Raw genomic sequence first — 22959 nt, forward strand, 5'->3', positions numbered from 1 at the left:
ATAGTCAGGTGACAAACCTACTGCACCTGCTGTGACGTCATGCAATACGTATTTAAAAACGGAACTGTGCCAACTAATTTGGTCACATACTTTAAAGTAATTTAAAATTTTTACAATAAGACAACTGAGAGCCTGAGAGCCTCACTGGATTTATTTTGTAAACCACTTCATTAAAAAAACACAGCATTACTTTAATATTTGGTCCAGGACAAAAAGTAATTCATTTGTTGCATGGAATTAAAATAGACAGATGACACCATGGGGCAAGCGAGGGCAGAAAATCGGTGCAAAATACACCATTAATTTAAGAATAACAGAATTAGCTATACCTGAGTGCATGAATCCGCAGTAGCTATAGCGCAGATACGAGAGGACAAACAGACATCTGGAAAACTTCCCACATGAGGTTTCATGGGGCCCATTAACAATATTCACAATGCCTCATTTAAACATATGTTGCAGTATATATGTATAACAAGCGAGATGTGTAAGTGAAAAATATATAAATTACAAAACAATAATGAGGAAATTCTGGTTTTATCAAGATGCTAATTGTGATTATTAAAAAATCATCAAGAGCTGCTGGTGAAGCTCAGTTAATCATTTAATAAATCACATATACACTAAAAAATGAACATAAATATCAAAACAGAGAGCCCTGAGTTGGCTGACGTCCTTCACACGTGATTGTACAAACGTATAAATGGCAAGCATGTGGCAGGAATCATGTTCTGACAGAAGTGCGAATTAGCGGGACACCTGACGAATTAGTCTCTGTGTGTGAGGGGGAGTAGGTTATTGACGAGCTGGAGGTTCGACCTGTAGGAACAAAACATTGTGTTACTTTAGAAGGGCAAGTTGCGTTCACCGTCATGATATGTAGGCAATGCGTGGCAACCAAAAATCATGCTAACTGATTTAAAATAGAGCAATAAGTTTTGGATTCAGTGATAGCATCTCGCACCCACACACAGCACAGCCATTGTGCAAGCAGGAGTACATGTGCTGTGCAGCATTGGATCTCTTCCCTGTTAAACACCATTTAGCCCGTTATTGGTGCGACCAGAAGTTGGCTTGCACCTCTCTGACAAAGTCCTCTGTTCTTCACACACAAGTTGGAAAGCAGGACTGATTTAGACATCACTCAGAGGTTCAGAATCAATATGACTCAGCGCTGTCAGATGCTCAGTGCAAAGTCTGAGTACTTTGTTTGCATTACGTACGCATTTTTATAGTTGTCAGTTGTGGATTATCTTTTCTAGTCTTCTCCTGAACTTCCTGGCAGTGTGCTACATCATACTGAGAGTTTTTTTTTTCTAATATCGTGGTTAGCTATTTAGCTAGGTAAGCAGGGCAAAATATCAGACATATATCTCTGTACGATATTTAGTCACATTGCATGACATAGTGTGGATTTACGCAGTGGGTTCATAAATAAGGAACAGTAGTAATATAGCAATAATTGCAGCTATAATAACAAAAGATGAATCAAATTTACACAGGATAAACTGTATTTTAAGTATTATGAAACTTCCTCCATGCAATTTTATTAAAAGCAGAACAGACTACAATATATAGTTCTTGTTAGCTGGCTTATCATCCAGGTTTATTGCCTTCCTGCTGGTTTTACTGGAATTATGCTAATAAATGGAAAATGAAAGTGGATGCAAACTATGAATGGGCATTTGAATATACTTCCATTCACTATGGGGAGAATTATGGGTAAAACGTTTTTTTTCATTGTCAATAATAATTTTTATATTAATTTGATATGACAGAAAATACAAAAGAATGTTTATTTTCATATAATTATCTTTATTTCAAGAGCACTTTTTGAAACATTTTAAAGATTAATTATTATATTCATTAGTAATTACAGTACGCCCATTCCAAATTTGACCAAAAACAGATATAAACAACAAATCAAATAAAAAGAGTTCTCACCTCCATTGTTCCTCCACATGTCCCGGGCACACTTGTCAGAGGAAGTCAATTCTGATATTTGAATATTTGGATTGGATTTGTAGTCGTCTAGGTGGGGAAAACAAAGTATGGCGTCAATCAGATGAAAGTGCATTACATCACAAACTAATGAGTGGAGCTTACTGTTGTTGCTGAACGTAAAAGAGCTGCTCTCCCTCATGGTCTCGTTGCCGCTGTCCGACAGCGTTCTCTCCGTGCGGGAGACGTGCGGCCTCTTCTTCTTCTTGCTCTTGCGAGTGCTGATGCGGATGATGCCGCGCACCAGCCGGCACTCGGCCTCCTGCTCGTCCATTTGATGCTCCTCGGCCAACGTGTTGATGAGCTGGTTGATGTCCTTGCTCTTGCGCAAAAACACAGAGTCCGACGTGCACCGGGCCAACTCTTCTATCTGATACTCCGTGTAAAGCTCCAGCAGCTTCTTCGTAATCAGCGAGTCTACGTTCTCCTCGCCGTCCTCCCAGTCGTCTAGCCTTATACACTCCTGCAGGGATAGATGGCAGGGCTGCTTTTGAGGCACGTATATCACATCTTCAGTTACTATATAATCTCTCGGACTGTCCACTTTGACTCCATTAATGCAGACGTCCCCCAGCCAGTCGTCTTCCTCTTCTTGCTTGTCTACCGCATTCTCAGCTCGAAGGCTCAGCTTTTCTGGCTCCTCTGTGGTGTTCTGTTTTGGCGGCAGACACGGGGCACGCATACACATTCTATAAAGGCCACAGGTCAGAACACTGCACATAAAAGTCCTGCAAGCCCTTGGGGAAGCGCAGGGATTGCAGGTTTGACTGGTAGAGGGAGGCTCGGCTGAATAAGTGATAAAACCTGTTGTCTCAGACTGCTTCCCATTTGCATCCTTGTATTGGCCTGTCCTCAGCTTCTGGGTCTCTGGCTCTGCAGGGTCCACACAGCGTTCCTCATAGGAGGAAGACCTCTGGCTGCTCGTCTGTTTCAGTCCTTGCTGGTAGCTGCTAGGCCTCGAGGTGTCTCTCACGTTGCCCGCACTGCCCACAGACATGACTTCCTGTCTTCAAGATGTGAAAGAACACAGAGAAATAAGATTAGTTACAATGTCATTAAATGACACAGTACAAATTAGTACAAATTAGTATCAGTCCAATCTGTTGGTCAAATTCCCTGATCAGCTGTGGGGGATAAATTATATGTTATTTTTAATATTTTTATTCATTTTAGATTTTAAAATACTGAGAAAAGGGTGTCACATAGCCAATTGCATGCTTTTTTTCCAGGAAGACGGACATATGAGCGCATCTGCTGGTTGCAGCCAAGTCCTACACTCCATTTTGCTTTTTTTTTTTCCAGATTGGGATCATAAATACTTTATATTAAATTGTAACAGTCGCAACATAATTTGTAGGAGGAAAGCCTGAATACAATTTACACAGGATAAACTCAATTTTGAGTAGAATGAATCTGCTTTAATAATATTAGACGGCAGAAAATTCGAAAAAAGGTGTTTTGCACAGCTGACTTCATGTTCCATGTCTTCAAGAAGACTGACTGAATAGAGCCTGTGCTGGTGGCAGCCAAGTAGTGCATTCAGGTTGCCATCGATGAAAAATATCAATTGTAATCATTTATACATCTCAAAGTGACTAGACTGGTTTTACTATTTATATTTCATTCACGCTCATTGAGATAAATCTCTATTTATTCACAACAGTTGCTTGCAAAAATACACAAGCAAAAATCCCTCGTTGCAGTCAACATCTAGTGAGATAAATACATGTTTTATGCCAGTTTGAAGCGTTTTAAGTGACACCTGTTTCGTTTTTGATAGTTTCTATGTTTAATTAGCATTCGTTGACAAACCCACGATTGTTTACAGACGTCATGAGAAGAAATGATTGAATAACAAACAACATTAGTGACATGCTGATTGTATTTATACGCGCACAGCACATTCAAGAATTAGATATAGGTTGCTTTCCCTCCAGTGAATGAAAATAATGTCACTCTCATGGCGGCGACGTCATAGTTATCCCTTTTCCTCCATTAGAGGACTGACGAATATTTCAGTAAACGTGACTTACAGTTGACGGTTCGTCCACGTACCAACTCCTAACTTATTGTTGTGATAGCCGCCTTTTATTTGTCATCAAAACAAGTACTACATCTCGTCCATAAACATTTGCTCCACTTTTCGTCTCTGGGAAGTTGTTTTCGACAGTTCATACACCTGAGCGACAAGGTGGAGGTAGCAAAACAGGTAGTCGTAATAACTCAGACTTCCTGCCATCGCGTACAAAGTAAAATGCTAAAGAAAAGCGTTATCCTAGAATAGTCGTCGTGGAATTGCGTTGAATTGATGTAAATACCTGAGAAAACCTTTTAAAATTGAATCAAACACACACTGACTGACTTCAGGGACTTCATGTTGTGCTTCAAGTAGAAGTAATTACGTTTAATTTTTGTTTATTTCCGGTCAAACGCCATTATTTTTGTTTCTTTTCAACTTGACTAACCTAGGTCAAGTTAAAGCCGGAAGTTGTCCTATTTCCACGCGCAGTAGTTAGCATTTTTTATTCCGCGTTTTAAGCAACAATAAATGCACCAAAAAATCTGTAGGATGTGGTTATTGTTGTCAAACATGTGCCATAATTAGTTACAACATATATGTATATTTTTCCCTAAATAAAACATTTATTTTGAAACTCGGAAGTGATGTATTGTATATGACAAACGTAGTACAACAGTCTTATTAAATCAATGTAATTTATCCACGGCACAAACTGTTTGGAGTGTATGGTGACATTTTTTTTATTAATTAATAATCCTTGCTTATGGAGCTTAAATCACAAATCCAGCAGTCTGGTAAGGGTAGTTTCATTGACGGATGTTTATTAAATGCTGGCTAGATGTGGACGTGAGCGGCTAATAGCTAAAAGGCTAACGATGGACTGAAGTGTCACCTTTTATGGGACTTTAACGGGAATTAAAAAAAAACAACTAATATAATGAATATCTTATCAGCCATGGATAGGTCAGACGGTGTTTTCGTGTTCTTTGTAGCAGGCTACTCATAGTCCCGTGATTCCGCCATAACGTGACGTCATTGATTGAGTCCGCTGTTGGTGATGTCAGTCTTGTTAGTAAGTTGTAAATCATGAAAAAGGGCGAGTATCAGCAAATTGACCCACAGACAACCCGGACACCTACCCCGACCTCACCGGGTCACCACCATCACCACCACCACCACAACCAAGGGGAGGACCGCAGCTGCAACGGGGGAGAGCGGCTGAGGAGACCCAAGAGGAGATGGGAGGTTTTCCCAGGAAAGAACCGCTTCTTCTGCGATGGACGGGTCATAGCAGCACGCCAGAGCGGGGTTCTACCCCTCACCATCGGCCTTATCCTTGTCACCAGTGTATTATTCTTCATATTTGAGTACGTTCATCTATTAACACAGTGATGTTGTGCAAAGTGCATTGTAATGGTCTGCATGGGTTTTGCATGTCTTGTTTCATTCATGTATGCTGTTACTGTCATGCATCCTAGCTGCCCTTTCCTGGTCAAACACCTGACAAGCTGCATACCCGCTATTGGAGGAGTCCTCTTTGTGTTTGTGGTCGTCACGCTTCTCCAAACCAGCTTCTCAGACCCTGGCATCCTCCCTCGAGCCACGCCAGACGAGGCGGCTGACATTGAGAAGCAAATAGGTGAGGCTCTTAATGCCATTTAAACTTGATATTATATCATGAAAACGACAATTTCCCAATGCAGACACCACTGGGAGTGCGGGCTATCGACCTCCGCCAAGGACCAAGGAGGTGCTCATCAATCAGCAGGTGGTCAAACTTAAGTACTGCTTCACATGCAGGATGTTCCGGCCTCCGCGGACCTCCCACTGCAGCTTGTGTGACAACTGTGTAGGTGAGAAGTGGACGCATGCTGACATATATTACACATGACACGAAACTGTATCTTAAAAACTTTTACTTTACTTTGCTGCGTTTGTCCTCCAGAGAGATTTGACCATCACTGCCCCTGGGTGGGCAACTGTGTAGGGAAGCGCAACTACCGTTTCTTCTACACCTTCATCGTCTCCTTGTCTTTTCTGACGGCATTCATCTTTGGTTGCGTGACCACACATCTTGCACTGAGTAAGGGAAGCCCGAATCGGCACATTTTCTTTCTGACACACGAAAATGTACATCTACAGTACAGGAAGTGAGAATGAAAATATAGAGTTTATTTACCACTATAACATCATGTTCTTCTGGGGAAACTTTGGTGTGTTCCCCATTACCTTTGTCCATGCAGTCTATATACCAACAATGTCTTCTCTTCTAGGAGCTCAGGGTGGGAAAGGCCTGTTATATGCCCTTCACCAGAGTCCTGGCAGATATCCTTTACATCAAAATTATGTTTGTTAATTTCTAATGTGCATCTATCTACCCTCCTTCACCCAACCCTGTACTGCTGTGGAGCTGGCGATATGTTTCTTCTCAGTCTGGTCCATCTTGGGTCTGTCAGGCTTCCATACGTACCTTGTTGCTTCCAACCTCACCACAAATGAAGACGTGAGTGCATCAACCATAAGCCGTATTTAATCTTATTTATGAAGAACTAAAATTTGCTTGGCGTAACTCAGATTAAAGGTACTTGGTCAGGGAAGAGTGGTGCAGAAGATGTCACCAACCCGTACAGCCACAGAAACATCTTCATCAACTGTTGCTCAGTGCTTTGTGGACCTATGCCGCCCAGGTTAGATATATCCATCACAATTTATTAATATCAGGAACATGCCTGCTCAATCACCGACCTTTTTGTCCCACTCACTGCAGTTTGATCAACAGACGAGGTCTCCTACCTGCAGATGAAGACGTTGAGACCAGCACAGACATAGAAGTGCCCGCTGCGTCCACTAAAAGCGAGATAAACGTGGTAGGAGGGTTTATCAAACCGAGCTGGCGGCTCTTGACTGATGCATGGTTGCCTGCTTTTGCCTCACGTTTGTGTGTGCTGTCTCTTGTTCACCTTTGACTCCCTTGGTGTAAGATCATGAAAGCCCTGCTCGTTGATTGGTCGAGAGAGAATGGTCACTTCTGTGTGACAATGGCAACAGAATAGGAGGAATATCATTTTTTGTAGTAAATCATGCCTTTCATTGTTGTTTGCTGAGAGGACTTCCTTCCTTGGCGCTGCTAGGATGTCACACTATTCATAACAACACAAACCCGTCAAGAATAAATTTGGACCCCCACATATAGATTCGGCGCTACCTGTTTGCCCTTGGTCATAAACGCTATCTATGAGTGTAGCTTGTCCTTCCAAATCCGTACAGTAGCATTGTAACTCTGCTTCTTAACGCATCTCGTATGCACCTTGTCTGCCAGAAAATCTAAAATGAGTAATTAATAATGCAGGGGGTGGGGACCATGTGATTTTTTTTTTTTTTTCATGGGACCAGAATTCCTGGCTGCACCCATGCTGTAGGCTATATGATAGGAAAAAAGGAACCATAAAATCACCTTAAAGTGGACCCATTATGCTTTTCCTACTTTCCGACCTATAAATGTTGTTGCAATGTTGTATTCTCATGTTAAACGATGCCAACGTGTCAGATAGTGACGTTTGCGCATTTGAAAGTGAGCCCTGAAAGCAATTTTGGATGGCTCTGCATGCTGTGTTTTACTCACCACACTCCGTCAAGTGTTTGTTCTTCAAATACCGTATTAAATTAAAGCTTTTTTGTTTTTGTTTTGGCACGCCTGTGCGGGTGAAGCAAAGTGGGAGGAGCACGCTGCCGAAGACGTTAGTTAGGGCAAGACATTACACTGCAGGAAGGGATCTGTGTTGAAAGGCATTTATCGGCATGTGCACATCACGTGATTTTTCACGGAAATCGGCAGATACCGATCGGTGGCCGATCACTCGGAGCATCCCTAGTTAATAAGCAACTATATGGTCAAAGAGAGCTACGTTTTCCTTTCCACTTCCCCAGGCACTTCAAAAACTGACTCCAGTTAAAAAAAGAAGTGATATTATCATCATTCTATAATTATATAATGAATGAAAACACCCTCTCTCAAATTACTGCTTCATTCTCTCTGTGGTAATAATTTTGTGTGCATTTTTTCGTACTTATATGATTAAACAAGCATATTTTGCAACCTTGCATCCTGTTCCTTGTGTGTTCATCAAACCTCTTCTAACCTGCTCTTCTGTATGTGGTCTGTCTCCATGTTTGCCTGTGCCTGTTCCTGTGTCCACATCTCCCTGCCCCTTACAACAAGGAGGACAAATGTCTGGATTTTGCTGTGTCCTGTACCGGCTGATTAGCCACATTTTATTAGGGCAGGAAAAGTGAAGCTGGGTAAGCCAGGGAGGGAAAGCGAGTGTTGTTAGCGGCAAGTCTGCATGCATAGCTTGTTCCTGACATGCTTCCATTCTGGATGGGATCCAGAGAGCACAAGGGAGAGTGAATGTTAGCCATTTTTATGCAGGATTTAATTTGTATGGATGATTTCTTCTTCGAGAACACATTAAAAACAGGCTTAAGGCCACCTCTGCTGTAATCCAATTAAAGTATTACAGCTTTTAAAACACTGAATCGTGAAATTGCTTTGCCTTCACCTTGATTTACTGTTTCATGCTTATATCTTAATGTACCCTTATTTTTCTGCAGTGCAAACACGGAGCTAAAGGTCTGCTGGAGTCCACCACTCACACGCCACTCCTGTCCTCATCGTGTCCTCACGGGAAGCCGCAGTCGGCTAACAGCCCGGCAGTGAACTCTGACGTCTCAGCTGGCCTCTCTAGAAACTGCGGGTCGCACAAACCGAGCAATACCTCCGACATCCGCCCCAACAAGACAAAATCCAAGAAAACTACTAATAAAAAGGCGGCTTCGCCTCTGCCCAACCCCGCCTTTGATGTTCAAGCCTCCTCTCTAGACGGGGGCGATACCTCCAAATCGAGGAGTCATAAAGGTGCCAGGACACAAGCAACACACAAGTAACATTCTCATTCAACTTTTTCTATCTTGGTTTAGGGTTAGTGCTGGACTGTGTGTTAATCAATCATTTTATTTATTTTTGAAACAGAAGAGAGGCCATTTGTACAGTGATACACACTCAAGTTAAGCTACACCTTTGACTTATTTATGTTTTTTTATTGTAGAATTCCTGTGCTTCCAAGTGTCTGATGCTGAAGTAAAAATGAAAAGGAAGCACCGCAAACTTGGGTCCACATGCTAAATGTAATATCGCACGACTCTGTTGCAACCTTTTGGGCATTTAAGATTTGTATCAACGTGAACACCAAAAAGCACCTCGTTTTGTACCATATGGTTTTGCAGTATAATTGCCTGCGCTTAATATGTTTATCTATGTTATATTTACACTTTTCTTCCCCCTCGTAATGAAGACATGTTCCCGGTCCTGTTCCTTTTCTCCCAGTTTTCACTAAGCACACTCCATAGAGGTGGTGCAGTGTACAATATGCAAGTCATGTGACATACGTACATTGGAATGCATTTCTAAGGAGACGCATGTCTGAAAATGTATGCTATAGTCAGTTGAACTATTCCAAATAAAGGACAATGAAATGAAACGTGATGCTGACCCTTTTACACTCCTGCAGCGCAGCGTTCGGCCTCTAGATGGTGGTAGCTTGTGGAGACGTGGCGTTAAAGCAGTGCTTCTCAAATAGTGGGGCAGGTCCCCCTGGGGGGGTGCGGTGAGCTGTCGCAGGCGTTAGAGGCAGGGAGGACTTCCAATATTAGTGCAGACCTGCCAACATGTATGAATTTGTCTTACTCTGCATGCAATTTGACTCTTAAATACGCATGTATGCTTCACTGCTCTCCATTTTGTTGCATTCTGCTGGTTTCAGTTTCAAGTTCAGTCTGTACAGCACAGATAAATATGTATTTTCAGTGTGTTAATAGTATTTCAAATCGGGTGGGTGGGGGGCGCAAAGACATTTCTTTCCCTAAGTTGGGGCATGATAGAAAATAACAGAACCACTGCGTTAAAGTGAGCATCAGCTGTCAAAGCAGGCACTACAATCTGCCAACTAGGTTATGTGTTTTGCATTTTGCATTTCATTGGGTACGCTTGCACAATCTAATACATCTGTCAATAATTCTTCCTTTGCAGAGACAATAATGTGCCGTTTTGATCCGTTTCTGTTGATTTCTTGTGCTGTAGAACATCACTGCTCCATACTGAGCTGCTTCTAATGTTGTGGTGGCTTTAGTTAGCTACCATAAGAGGTGTCAGTGCCACAATTGCATGCCCTGTGTCAAAAAGCTATCCTCTTATATCGCTATAGTGTTCCTCCTACGCCATACTTGCATGTACTGTATTGTAACATAACTACCAGCTGAAGTGCACGTTAAACCAATACTGTAATAGTATTGGTTATAAGGAATATACTGTTACTCACACACGCCTGTTTTATTTCTTTATATAAATGACCTTGTGTAGGAAGGGGGCAACTTAGAGACGGTGCACATGGATGTAAAATGTGTGTTCTACCATAGATTTGAGCAAATAATAATAAAAAGCAGTCTCCTTGTTGTCCTAAACCGGCATTTTGAAAATGGTTTTACACTGGGATGTAGGAAGGAGGAAATAATAGTCTATGAGGCATTCAGATAGCTGTGTGTGTGTGTGTGTGTGTGTGTGCGTGTGTGTGTGTGCGTGTGTGTGTGTGTGTGTGTGCGTGCGTGCGTGTGTGTGTGTTTGAGTGTGGGGGCGGTGATGATTCAAGTCAGATTTCTCACAGGAACAGACACTTCACTGGAAGCAGAGCCACATTACAGTTGGACAGTGCGGAGAGATTTCACTTTTTTCCTTTTAAGTGGTGGCAGAAGGAAGGCTGACATTTATTTTTTACATTTTTTTTCATCTTTTTGACTGTACTGTCACTATGTCCAGAGTTGCCAGCCTGTCAAAACTGCGGCAGGAGAGAATGAAGGAGATCAACCTGAGGGTGAGTTGTCATCATCACATATAACTCATGACCTTCAATACTATAGATTTTTTTAAGTCAACTTTATGCCAACTATTGTGTTTATTTCCTCTCCTGCTTGGTGTGTGCTACTTCCCCTTCTTGGGGGTGACACTGTGGTTTCCTTATTGTGACACATGTGCATGCAAGGGGCCCACACAGGCCCCATGCACCCATCATACCCATCTAGGCGTGCTGCATTAGTGTGGGTCTGTGGGTGTAGGTGTGTATGTGTGTTTGCTTGTGCACAGCGTGCCCGCTTACTGGGTAGTTGTTGCCATAGAAATGGCCATGTGTGTGTGAGTATGATATAACTGCTGTGTGTGAAAATCTCAAGGGCCTCCAAAAGGTAGACGAAAATGAGCGTTAAAATGTGTCCTGTGCAGGTGTGAGAAATTTGGATCTTGGGAAAAAAAAAAACGTAATAATATGTAATGGAGTAGCAAACCTCTCCATCCTGCACTTGCTAACCTCAAGCTGAGCATGTGTTATGCTAATGGAAGCTAACGTGGCTTGTAGCTGTTTTTTTATAACACCCACACAATTATGTCCCTTTTAATTACCAACATGGTTCTAAAATCCACTATTATATGGGAATTTACAGGAATTAACTGCAAAATTAAATTTTTTTTTAGCTTAATGTTTTTGGAAAAAAACAAACCTGCAGCTTAAAGTTGGCTACTGGGGTGCATCATTAGTCTCATGTGTCGCTATTGAGCCAGGCAAATATCAATAATCAACCAATAAATTAACAAATCATATTTTTATTATATGAACTATTACAGTATATAATATCATATATATATATAATATTTATTATAAATCCTTTTTTCATGTTAGTTTAATGGGACGCAATGATTGACGTCAAATGTCCACCGAATTCCCATGGATTATCATCAAGTGTGTCCAGCTTTTACAAGTGCTTTTCCCTCAAAAAATCCAGACATTTTTTAAAATGTAAGCACATTTCATTCTGCCGAGAGCTGTTTCTAATATTTTGCACCTCAGAAGCCGTTAAATATGGCAACCAAAACATTAAAAAGAGTAAAGTAAACAATACATAAAAAAATACAGCACAGTACATAAAACATGTTAAATTAACACCCGACATATGCAACAGTAACAATAAAAAGGGAGCAAGTTAAATAAAAGTTATAAACTACCCAAGGCGCCAAGCGGCCCCTCCTTTTAAGAATAAAACTGGGTTACTGGACCACTGACAGACCTAGACCTAAAAGTGGACCACTTGACACACATTAGAAGCATTAAGTCACTGACAACGAGCTTTTTATTTTGGTCTGAATAAAGAAGTAACTGTCACTAGAATGAGGTTTGTTTGTTGGAAAATGACTTCTGCTTTTAAAGCGTGCATGTGACCATCATGAGATCTAAACAAGTCCGCCCCTCAGGGAAAAAAGATCATAATTGGGGCACACACATAAGTCTGCTAGATAAAACAAAGACTGTTAAACACACGTAAATGTATTAACAGTGTACATATACTGAATGATGGGGCACTTTGTCATTTGATTGCTCTCCCCCAGAATAAAGAGAGAGAGCGCATGAGGGAACAGGAAAAGGCAGCCCGGGAGAGGGAGGCCCGTTACAACAACGGTCACCTCTTCACCTCCCTCACGGTGTCGGGAACCACGCTGTGCTCTGCATGCAACAAGAGCATTACGGCCAAGGAGGCTCTCTGCTGTCCCAGTAAGTCTGATGGAAAAATACAGCCTCCTTTATTTTAAGATGTGTAGCGAAGCTGGGCTTTTTTTTAATCTGTGGTGAAGTGGTGGGCGTATACACTGGGCAGGCTCATCTATCTAGGGCCAGGTCAGACAGTATTATGTCTAGGGATGCGTACCTAAACTCGGAATCGTAATGGCACCGGTGCTGTCAGTCTTGGCTATTGCTTGTCCATTTATTTGTGTGCCGCATTTTACAGAAAGGGTTGACGTTAGGTAGGGGGCCACAAGCTTGAGACGCCTGCTCTTGAGACACTTATTTCTGTTAGAACATCATTAAAAAGCCTCTTTTGCAAAATAGTTTTTGAAAAAACATAGTATTGTTTCTTGTTTTTTCCCAGCATGCAATGTGACCATCCACAACCGCTGCAGGGACACTTTGCCAAACTGTGCCAAGGTCAAACAGCGGGTAAGAAGCTACACGCGTTTGTTGTGAAATAAACATAATACACTTTGGAATAATACCTTTTTAAAGTAGCATATGTAAGCATTTCATCGTATAACAATCTTTTATTGCAGACTAGTTGTTTGACATTTGTAAAGTAAGGTTACAGCATGAGCTGTTGAGTGGCCATTGAAGGAGAATGGCAGCGGAACAATAACCATAATTTATGTTTCTCATTCACAGCAGCAGAAGACAGCCCTCATGCGGAACAACTCATCCTTGCAGAACGTCACACTGCGCACAAGAAGTAAGATACTTTTCACTTCCGGTGTCTAGCAAAAGTGAGAGCACCCCTCATATTTCTGCAACCATTTCATATCTTCTCAAGGGACATTTGAATATAACATGTTAATTAAGACTTGTTATAGTTGTTAACAGTGAACATGTTGGAATTCATGTTTCCCCCAATGAACAGTCTTACAACGCCAGACCATGAAATACTTGCTGACATTGTGAGATGTGTACACAAGGCCGCCCCTGGTCAAACTGGGGCCCAAACCAAACTTTTATTTGGCTGCACCTTCTGCCTTAAAGGCAGCAGCTGTACCATTACACCACCAGCAACAAGCATGGCGTCAGATTATGTCTCTTTTTTCCCTCCTCTCCTGCCTCTGGTTGACTTGCTTTGGCTCAGGAGGTAGAGGAGGTTGTCCAGAATCTGGAAGGTTGGCGGTTTGATCCTCTCTTCCTCCACCCAGTCACTGTCATTGTGTCCCTGGGCAAGACACTTCACCACCTTGCCTGCCGACACCGGTGTGAATGCCAACTAATGTTTGGTGGTGGTTGGAGAGGCTGTAGGCACGAATTAGCGTCAGTTTACCCCAGGGCAGCTGTGGCTACAGATTATGTAGATAACCACCATCTGTCTGTGACAGAGGAGTGAATGAATAATGGGTTCACTTCAATGTGAAGCGCTTGGGTAACTTGAAAAGCACTATATAAAATCTAATCCATCCAGTATTATTATTATTATTATTATTATTATTATTATTATTATTATTATGGCAGCAATGCACATCCTTTACCCATTTGCAGAGAATGCGCCCCCTTCTGCAAAAAGGGCTCTTCCCCCCCCCATGGACCGTGGGGTGTGTTCTGCATGTAGGGTTGGGCTGCACTGTGTGGACTGCGCTCACTTTTGTGAGATCTTCCCTTTGCGTCTTCTTATACAAGTATATCAGTAATATTACAATATTTATCTTTTCCATAGATCCGGTAATACGCGAGCGTCCAAGTTCGGCCATCTACCCTTCCGAAAGCCTCCGACATTCCCTTTTAGGATCCCGCCGCGGCCGCTCCAGCCTCACGCTGTCTAAAAGCGTCTCCACCAACAACATCGCAGGGTGAGAGTGGTGAAAGTGTCTGCGTGGGTGTGTTCATTTGCACTTAGTTACTTGTTGGGTTTTAACACTGAAAACATCGTGTGGCACATTGCTGCTCCTCATGAAAGCTTTCAAGCAATTTAAGTACGTGAATTTAATTTATGTGGTGCAGAAACCTGAATGACGACTCTCCTCTCGGGCTACGTCGGATACTGTCCCAGTCCACAGACTCCCTCAGCTTCAGGAACAGAGCGATGTCGGTGGAGTCCCTCAATGATGATGGTATTATTCAATCAGAGTGATAGACCCAGCGCATGTGTGATAGTAAACCTCCATAAGTTATATTGGTGGTCTTCTCCAGGAGATCTCTACTACACCTCCATCCTGGAGGAGATGGAGCTTGAGGGCGAGGACTTTAAAGCAGACTCATGGAGCATGGCCGTGGACACTGAGTACCTTCACTCGCACAGCAAAAACATCATCAAGAGACAGGATGTCATTTATGGTGAAGATATATTGTCAGTTATGACACACATTGCTGACCACAGAGCACAAATGTGCTGAAATACACAATCATTGTCCCTCAGAGTTGATCCAGACCGAGGTGCACCACATGCGGACTCTACGCATCATGGAGCGTGTGTTCCGGCAGGGTCTGCTGGAGGAGCTGCAGCTGGACCCTAGCACCGTGCACGCCTTGCTGCCATGCCTGGACCAGCTGATCAGTATACACTCGCACTTCCTGGTGCAACTTCTGCTGCGGCGCCACAGCAGCCTGCAGCCCGAGTCCAACTGCAACTTCACCATACACCGCCTTGGGGACATACTTCTGGAGCAGGTAGCTGCCATACTGACCGAGAAACACCCACGTTCCACATTGAGATGCACACAAAAGCGTGAACATTTCGGAGAGCGTTGCCTATGCTATTATTTTTCTGACAAATACGCCACAGCACTTTTATTAAACCCCATAAGGCAGACTGACTTCAAACTTCTCACACAGCTTGATCCATTACACACTAAACTCCCACTGTAACTTTCGAGTGTTTAGCCCAATCACACCAAAATCTGATCACCTGTATCACATCTTTAGGGGAATGCCAAGCACGAGAGTGTAAAATTTGAGCAAGATTGGTTGAAAAACATGCCTGCCATCAAGCAAAACTTACTGAGGAACTAATTGTCCATAAGTCAATGACCATTTGCCTAATGATGATAAAACTTTTATCTGTATTACACGTATGCAAGCATGTCTTCCAAAGCATTTTGACCACAACCCATGGGGTGGCCACAAATGTCATCTTCAGTGGTACCTGGGTTTTCGTTATTAATTACTTCCTAAAGGTTTGATGTAAACTGCGGCATTTTTTCAAAAGGAAATAATGTAAATCCAGTTACTTCCAAAAATATTAACAAAAATACATTTTAAACAGAATAATTATAGTTTTACATTCAGAAAACAATGTGACAAAATTATAAATGACAAATGGATGGATCTTGCTGTTGATGCAGACTTCACGCACATCTTGGCGCGATCAATTTCAATAGTGTTTCTCACCGTCTTGGTGAAATTTTGACCACTCACAACTTTCTTTGGCCCCATGGTGGGCTATTTAGCAGTCACACTCAATAAAAATTGCACGAACCGTGAGTAAGCAATGCTTTGTTTCAATTTTGCTGAACAACACAGTACACAGACAGTTTGTTACTCTATTTGCTCAGGGTGTCACAAGGTCTCGCGAGCTTAAAAACTGACAAGGTTTCTTGTTCAGCAAAAAACTGTCTCGTGGGCACTAGGCTTGGGACGATAAGAAATAAATTAATTAATCACACAATAAATGAAAGTCAATTCGATCATTTTGCCGACCTCAATATATTGCCATGTGCATGCGTGTCTGTTTTTCCTCATCTCCCGCGTCCAAACAGGCAGGAAGATACAAAATGCAAATTTGGGTGTACGAAAACAGAGGTTTGACTGTATATGTAACTGTACACTGTATAACTGTTCCAGTTCTCAGGCCAGAGCGCGGACGACATGCGGAAAACCTATGCGGAGTTCTGCAGTCGCCACTTGAAGGCGCTGAAGTTGTACAAGTCGCTGCTGGCCAGAGACAAGAGGTTCCAGTGCTTCATTCGGGTGAGACGCTTTAATCATCCAGACTATGAGAGTCTGATTAGAAGCCGAGGCGTGATGTTTGACGTGTCTTTCTGTGGGCAGCGTGTGAGTCGAGGACCGTGGCTGCGTTGCCATGGCGTCCAAGAATGCATCTTGCTGGTGACTCAGCGCATCTCCAAATATCCCGTCCTTATTCAGCGTATTTTAGACAACACTGTTGGTAAATTGGCAGACTTCTTGTTAGTATGACATATTACCTGAGCTTTGCAGTGTTAATATAATTGTCTTGTCTTGCAGACGATGAGGAAGAAGCGTTGTCGATAGCGCATGCTCTATCCATGGTCAGAGATCTTCTCAATTCAATCGATCAACAGGTATTTTGCACCTCAAATTCAGTTTTCCAACATGTTTTATCATTGAGTCATGTGTCAGATTACTTTTTTACTAAAGATGGTGTCTAATCTAGTTGACTCAAACATGTCCAAATGCTTTCTTTCTTGGTCACTTCCTGTGTGGCAGATGGAGGAAATGGAGAAATCGCAGCGGATGCAGGAGATTCATGCCAAGCTGGACCAACGAGCCGAGGCCAGAGTGAGGGACGGCGGACTGTTCAGGCCCGCCGAGCTGCTCCGCCGTAGACTTGTCCATGAAGGAATGCTGTTCTGGAAAACTCCAGGATCCAGACTCAAAGGTTAAATAAATGAACCTATGCCATGCAAGGCTCCACCAGGGGGCGCTTGAAATATGGCTTGGTGGTAACATTGTGTTTGTGTGAAGACGTGCAGGTTCTACTGATGACAGACATCCTAGTGTTTCTGCAGGAGAAAGACCAGAGGTACATCTTTCCATGCCTGGTAAGAGATACACACAAAAGCACAAATTGCATGAGCATTAGTTGTTGTACCCACTTTCTGACACTCTCTCCAGGACAAGCCTCCTGTGCTGTCCCTGCAGAACCTCATCGTGAGAGACATAGCCAATCAGGAGCGAGGCATGTTCCTCATCAGCGACTCCTCCCCACCGGAAATGTATGAGGTCCACGCTACCTCCAAAGACGACAAGAATGTGTGGATACGGCATATCCAGCGTACCGTCAGCAAGTGGGAGAATAGAGCACAACAAAAGATGTTTTATCATCAATTTGTCCATTTATATTTATTTTTGTGACCATGGTGGGCAGGTGTCCATCACGGGAGGAGTTCCCCCTTATAGAGACAGAGCACAAGGCCCATCTGAGGAGACTGAAAGGTCAGACGTTACACCACAAATCAGATTGTTGCAAGATGCATGACTGATTGGCTGATTGTTCTCCCTGGCAGCTGACCTCCATCAGAAGGACAGGGAGATGTTGGAGCTTCTGCAGGAGAGGGTGACTCTTTTCTGCGAGCTGGCCCAGGTGACAAGTTGTCAGGAGGACCTAGAGCCCCCCATCACGCGGTACTTGTTCAGGGCGGACACACCGCAAGCCCCTCGGGCGGAGAAGTTCCTTCTGGATGCCACGGCTGAAGGTAGGTTCCCATTCAAAATGACCAGCGATGCTGCAAATGTGATTTGCGTTGTTTGCCTTCACAGTGGACCGACTAAGCGAGCTTCTTCTGGGTTCTAGCGTGGATGTCCCTCTGCTGTGCCATCATAACCACCTGGAAATGACCGAAACCAGTCAGTTTTTACACATCTTTAGGCTTGTGGGGTCATTTTCCAGAACCAGAAACTGAGTAAATCTTACTCTTTTCCTCTCACCAGGTGATCATGATCTTTTCATCAATGGAGCACATGAATTCCCTGCAGCAAAGGTGAGTGCTCATGATCTCAGAATTTGCAAAAAACACTACACTGTTTAATATTAGGATACACAATGCATGTTATAATAAATATGCTGCTTGTATTTGACAGGCGATCTGTCAGAGGTTGATGAATCTCAGTGTGTATCTTCATGCACTCCAGGTAAGTACAAGACTCTAAAATATAAGATAACAATCAGTACATATACTCATATCATTTAAAAATAACTACATTTTTCTATCATTGCAAAAATTATGATCATCTATCATACTTTCTAATACAACCTATTTTCACAAATTGAGCAACAACATCCACGTACTGTAGTTCATTAAAGTGACATTGTATCTTCATAATAAAATACAACCACTTCCTTCCAATACCTGACATGTATTTTCACAATAAGAGCTACCACTTCCTCCTAATACATTTAATTGTATTGTATCTTTACAATAAAATACAACCACTTCCTCCTAATATAGAATGAAAACTGTATTTTCACAGTAAGAGCTATCACTTCCTCCTTATACTGTTGAAATGATTATGGTATTGTATCATCATAATAAAATATCACTTTCTCCTAATACATAATGACGCATGTATTTTCACAATAAGAGCTACCACTTCCTCCTAATACATTTAAATTAATAAGGTATTGTACCGTTAATGCATGATGGCAGTTGTATTTTCACAATAAGAGCTAACACTTCCTCCTTTTGCATTAGGTGATTACAGTATTGTATCGTCACAATAAAATGCAACCATTTCCTTCTAATACATGACAGATGTATTTTCACAATACGAGCTATCACGTCCTCCTATTGCATTGAGGCGATCACAGTATTGTATCGTCACAATAAAATGCAACCATTTCCTTCTAGTACATGATGACAAATGGATTTTCACAATCAAAGCTACCAATTTTTCCCCGTACACTGTAATAACTGTATTTTCACAATAAGAACTACCATGTCATTCTCATACATTACTATTATTACTGTATTATTATTATTATAACGTCATAATATGGGCAACAAAATATGTGTTAAGTTGTTATATGTGTTATTTTTACAATAAGAGCCACCACTTCCTCCTAATAGACAATAACAACTGTATTTTCATAATAAGAGCTACCATTTCCTTCTTGCGGGCAAACTCTTCACAAGTAAAGCTACCACTAATATAACTGTACATAATAACAACTTTAGTTTTTAGAATCAGAGCTACTGTTTCCTCTTAGTGCACAATAATCACTGTATCTTCACAATAAAAGCTCCCACTTCTTGATGGCACATGACTACATCTGTATTTTCACTATAAGAGATACCACTTACTCTGGATTCACGATTTATAACACAGACAGTACCTGTGCCCTTCAGGCTGCCGTCATCAAACAAGACTCCATCCTGGAGCTGCTTCTGCAACAGGAGGATGCAGCGTCGCCAGCTTCGGCGGGCGCGTGGCGCCAAAACCGCGAGGCCGGCACGGGGTCGACCATCGGGGAGCTGGCCCTGCTGCAGAGACAACACAGCCTGCTACAGGAGGAGCTGCTGAGGCTGCGTGACGCAGAGAGCCGCTTCAAGGACAGCGAGAGAGCCCGGGCCAAGCTGGAGAAGCAGGTCCGACACATGAAGGTGTGCAGCGGGGCTTCCTTGCAGGAACAGGGGGACACGGCCACGCAGGTAAGAATACTACATTCATGTTTTAAAAGCTTTATTCAGACGCATTTTAATGTGTCCAGCCTAGAAGAGAAGACTCTAGTGGTTCCCAGTGGGGCAACCAGGAAGCTGTCCACCAAACAAACACGACTCAGGGAGGAAGCGATGTGGAGGTGGACATGACGTCTGATGATGATGATGATGAAGAGGAGGAGGCATCTGAAAGCTCCCGAGGTCAGACACTGGACATTTCATTAGGTACCCATCCACTGTCCACTCAAAGCTGCATCATAAATTGCGCCTTTTTAAAGAACCTGTATTAGATATTTAGATGGTGAAACTCACTGGCAGACACCTAAATAGAAAGGGACAGGTCTTCATATGATTTGCTCATTTTAATTCAATGTGTTTTTCCAGATTTCCAAGACATTCCAGAGGAGAACTGATCTTCCGCACACTTCGCAAACAGGTTCAACTAAAAAACAGCCATTATTATGCCAGAATATATGATGTTTATTTATTAATATTATTATTGTTTTTAGCTGCTTAACCGCTTTCTGGCTTTAAGGCTGGTGATTGTGTTGTGTCGTTTGCATGATTTACTTCCACTGGACCAAAGGCTTAAAAGGGAACACGCAAATCACACTACTAGGGCTGTACGTATAATCAACAACACCTTTCATTAGGGGTGTCACGAGACACTCGCTTCACGAGACGAGCCGATGTACGATGTACAGGACGAGATTTTAACATTATTTGAAAGAAAAGTACAATGAAAAAAATCTGACAATATATTGCAATCTAATTGCTCCTCATGAGTCTACACTCTTTACACTCTGTGTGTATGCTAGCGGCCCCGCCTCCACCCACCGAGACAAAGAGACTTTATTACTGACAAAACAGCTCACTCTGTTCATGCCGTTGTTCTGTGGAACAAACGCACCAAGGTGCTGAAACCAACGCACAGAGTGAACTCTCTCCCTGCCTGTTTGGAGGCGAGAAACGAGAGAAGCAGACACGCATGCACATGGCAATATATATATATATATATATATATTGAGTTCATTTTCTTTTATTGTGTGAGAAATTAATTACCGGTCATTTATTATCATCTCAGGACTAGTGCTATTTTTTTTCTGAACAAAAAATCTTGTCATGGTTGTCTTGTGACACCCCTACTTTTCATGCTAAACAAATTGCATTCATTTAAAAAATATTTAGCACTGCACCAAAAAGCCACATCAGGAAGCAAAAAAAAAAAAAAATGATTAGAGCACCCTTGTTTCTTCAGTGTATTGATCCATTTGAATGCCTGGTACAACTAAAGGTACATTTGGACAAATATAATCATGATAACAAATGCAGCTCATAAGAGTTGAATTTAAGAGCCGATATCTAGCAACTTCCATGGTTTTCTTGATAATAACCAATGGTAATGGTTTAATTTTATGTGAGCATGCATACAAGTTCCAATGGACTACATCACATCATTCAATTCGCAGTTCCACATGTTCAAAAGGAGTAGGAAGAAGCAAAGCTTATTTATTCCTACCCACCATCCGATCCACATCTATTGCAGTACACTTGTTCACTTCCTGTATTCCATGTGATTTTTTTAATCAGGATGATGTAATTATTAAGAATTTTTTCATAATAAATAGAAATTATATATAATAATCGGTGTAATAATAAATGAATAATAATGAATTGAGACAAACACAGCAAACAAGTTCAAGACTCTTCTTCCCTGTATTCTGCAAACATCAACTGCTTGTAGTGTTTCTTGAATTTGTTGCATTGTTTGAGTTCCTTACTCAATCTGAGTTTACATACTGAAATGCTGTGGGTTTTTAGCGTTGTTCTCGCATATAAGTGTTTCAAGTTTAGTTTTTAGATCATATTTTGGAGAAATATCTTAATCACTTAATTTCTTACATAAATAGCTATAGCATTGTACTGCCAAAAAATAAACTATGATGAGCTATTTTTGTTGTCATTGTTATATTTGTCCAAACAAAGGTACCTTTACTTGTATCAGGCATTAAAATGAACAAGAAACAGAAGAAACAGGGTTGGGCTAATCATTGTTTCATGTATTTAAAAGGGCAATATTGGTGAATTGGAATTATAGTAGTGTTGTGTCATAACATTTACAGTAACTCAGTAGAATGAATACAAAGTACAGTGATGTCATTTTTATCAATCATAATCTCATTTCTATGAAGCGGCATTGCAGCTACACGCTCCTAAACACACACTATAGTGTTGCACTTTCTCGCAATAAACAACAGGTCTGGCTAATACATCAATAACTCTCAACTAGTCAATCAGAAGTGTGTTTTTTTGGTTGTGTTGCATGTTTATAAACAGGTTTCACCTTCATTTCAGTGCAATAGACACCATTTTTTGAGCTTCGTTGTGCATTCATCTCGTTTCAAAACACTTGACAATCTTATTAATCAAAGACTTTTCTGGTATGAATGTATTTTATGCTCTTGCTGTTACTAGCATTTGTTAAAAGTGGCCAGGTAAAGTTGATGAATGCACAGCCTGATGTAAGAAGACTGTACTGAATTGTTTATTATAACCAGAAAGATTATGCTTACTTTTTGTCATATGGATTGTATACACAGAAATAAAATGTCACACAAAAGCCTTAGTGTTGGTACACAAAGAGTGGTCAAAATATTAGAAAGAGCTCTAAAAGAAAGAGCAATAAAAGTGGGATGGCACACAAAGCTAGAAAGACGAGCACACGGACACACAGAGACTCCTCATCCTAATCCTCCAGACAATGTCAGCCAAAAGATGTTTATTAATAACCCAACTGGGGCCCACAGAGGGGAATTACTCACATAGTCACATACCCCGCCCCCCTCGCCATATATGAGCTTGTCGTTGCCACTGTACCCCTCTCTCCCAGGAGACCCCCAAT

General features: G+C 41.8%; 3 protein-coding genes across 6 annotated transcripts; 2 read left to right on the plus strand and 1 right to left on the minus strand.

The window, feature by feature from the left end:
* Positions 1-137: 137 nt before the first annotated feature.
* Positions 138-4191, minus strand: kdf1b (keratinocyte differentiation factor 1b). Of its 2 annotated transcripts, none has more exons than XM_054764480.1 (4): positions 4035-4191; positions 2107-3004; positions 1945-2031; positions 138-819 (listed from the first exon to the last, which is right to left on the minus strand). In XM_054764480.1, the coding sequence occupies exons 2-4, from the start codon at positions 2996-2998 to the stop codon at positions 725-727; spliced, it is 1074 nt and encodes a 357-aa protein (XP_054620455.1). In that variant the 5' UTR covers positions 2999-3004; positions 4035-4191; the 3' UTR covers positions 138-724. The 2 variants fall into 2 exon arrangements, with proteins under 2 accessions (XP_054620455.1, XP_054620454.1); XM_054764479.1 differs by having other exon boundaries at positions 2107-3008.
* A 472-nt stretch (positions 4192-4663) lies between these two features.
* LOC129173492 (palmitoyltransferase ZDHHC18-B-like) lies at positions 4664-10513 on the plus strand. 2 transcript variants are annotated; one of them, XM_054764477.1, is made up of 9 exons: positions 4664-5388; positions 5500-5660; positions 5725-5874; positions 5967-6104; positions 6295-6346; positions 6422-6524; positions 6596-6708; positions 6789-6888; positions 8633-10513. In XM_054764477.1, the coding sequence occupies exons 1-9, from the start codon at positions 5108-5110 to the stop codon at positions 8963-8965; spliced, it is 1431 nt and encodes a 476-aa protein (XP_054620452.1). In that variant the 5' UTR covers positions 4664-5107; the 3' UTR covers positions 8966-10513. The 2 variants fall into 2 exon arrangements, with proteins under 2 accessions (XP_054620452.1, XP_054620453.1); XM_054764478.1 differs by having other exon boundaries at positions 6789-6885.
* Positions 10514-10716: 203 nt separating this feature from the next.
* Positions 10717-22677, plus strand: arhgef1a (Rho guanine nucleotide exchange factor (GEF) 1a). Of its 2 annotated transcripts, none has more exons than XM_054763775.1 (22): positions 10717-10944; positions 12507-12669; positions 13046-13113; positions 13333-13396; positions 14360-14492; positions 14644-14753; positions 14833-14976; positions 15059-15309; positions 16483-16608; positions 16690-16807; positions 16885-16961; positions 17107-17278; positions 17365-17441; positions 17515-17687; positions 17768-17835; positions 17907-18095; positions 18160-18246; positions 18331-18380; positions 18481-18531; positions 19746-20048; positions 20108-20282; positions 20442-22677. In XM_054763775.1, the coding sequence occupies exons 1-22, from the start codon at positions 10882-10884 to the stop codon at positions 20468-20470; spliced, it is 2691 nt and encodes an 896-aa protein (XP_054619750.1). In that variant the 5' UTR covers positions 10717-10881; the 3' UTR covers positions 20471-22677. The 2 variants fall into 2 exon arrangements, with proteins under 2 accessions (XP_054619750.1, XP_054619751.1); XM_054763776.1 differs by having other exon boundaries at positions 10718-10944; positions 20108-20258.
* Positions 22678-22959: the final 282 nt, after the last annotated feature.

The sequence above is a fragment of the Dunckerocampus dactyliophorus genome, chromosome 20, assembly GCF_027744805.1.
Source record: "Dunckerocampus dactyliophorus isolate RoL2022-P2 chromosome 20, RoL_Ddac_1.1, whole genome shotgun sequence".
NCBI classification, from domain to species: Eukaryota; Metazoa; Chordata; class Actinopteri; order Syngnathiformes; family Syngnathidae; genus Dunckerocampus; species Dunckerocampus dactyliophorus.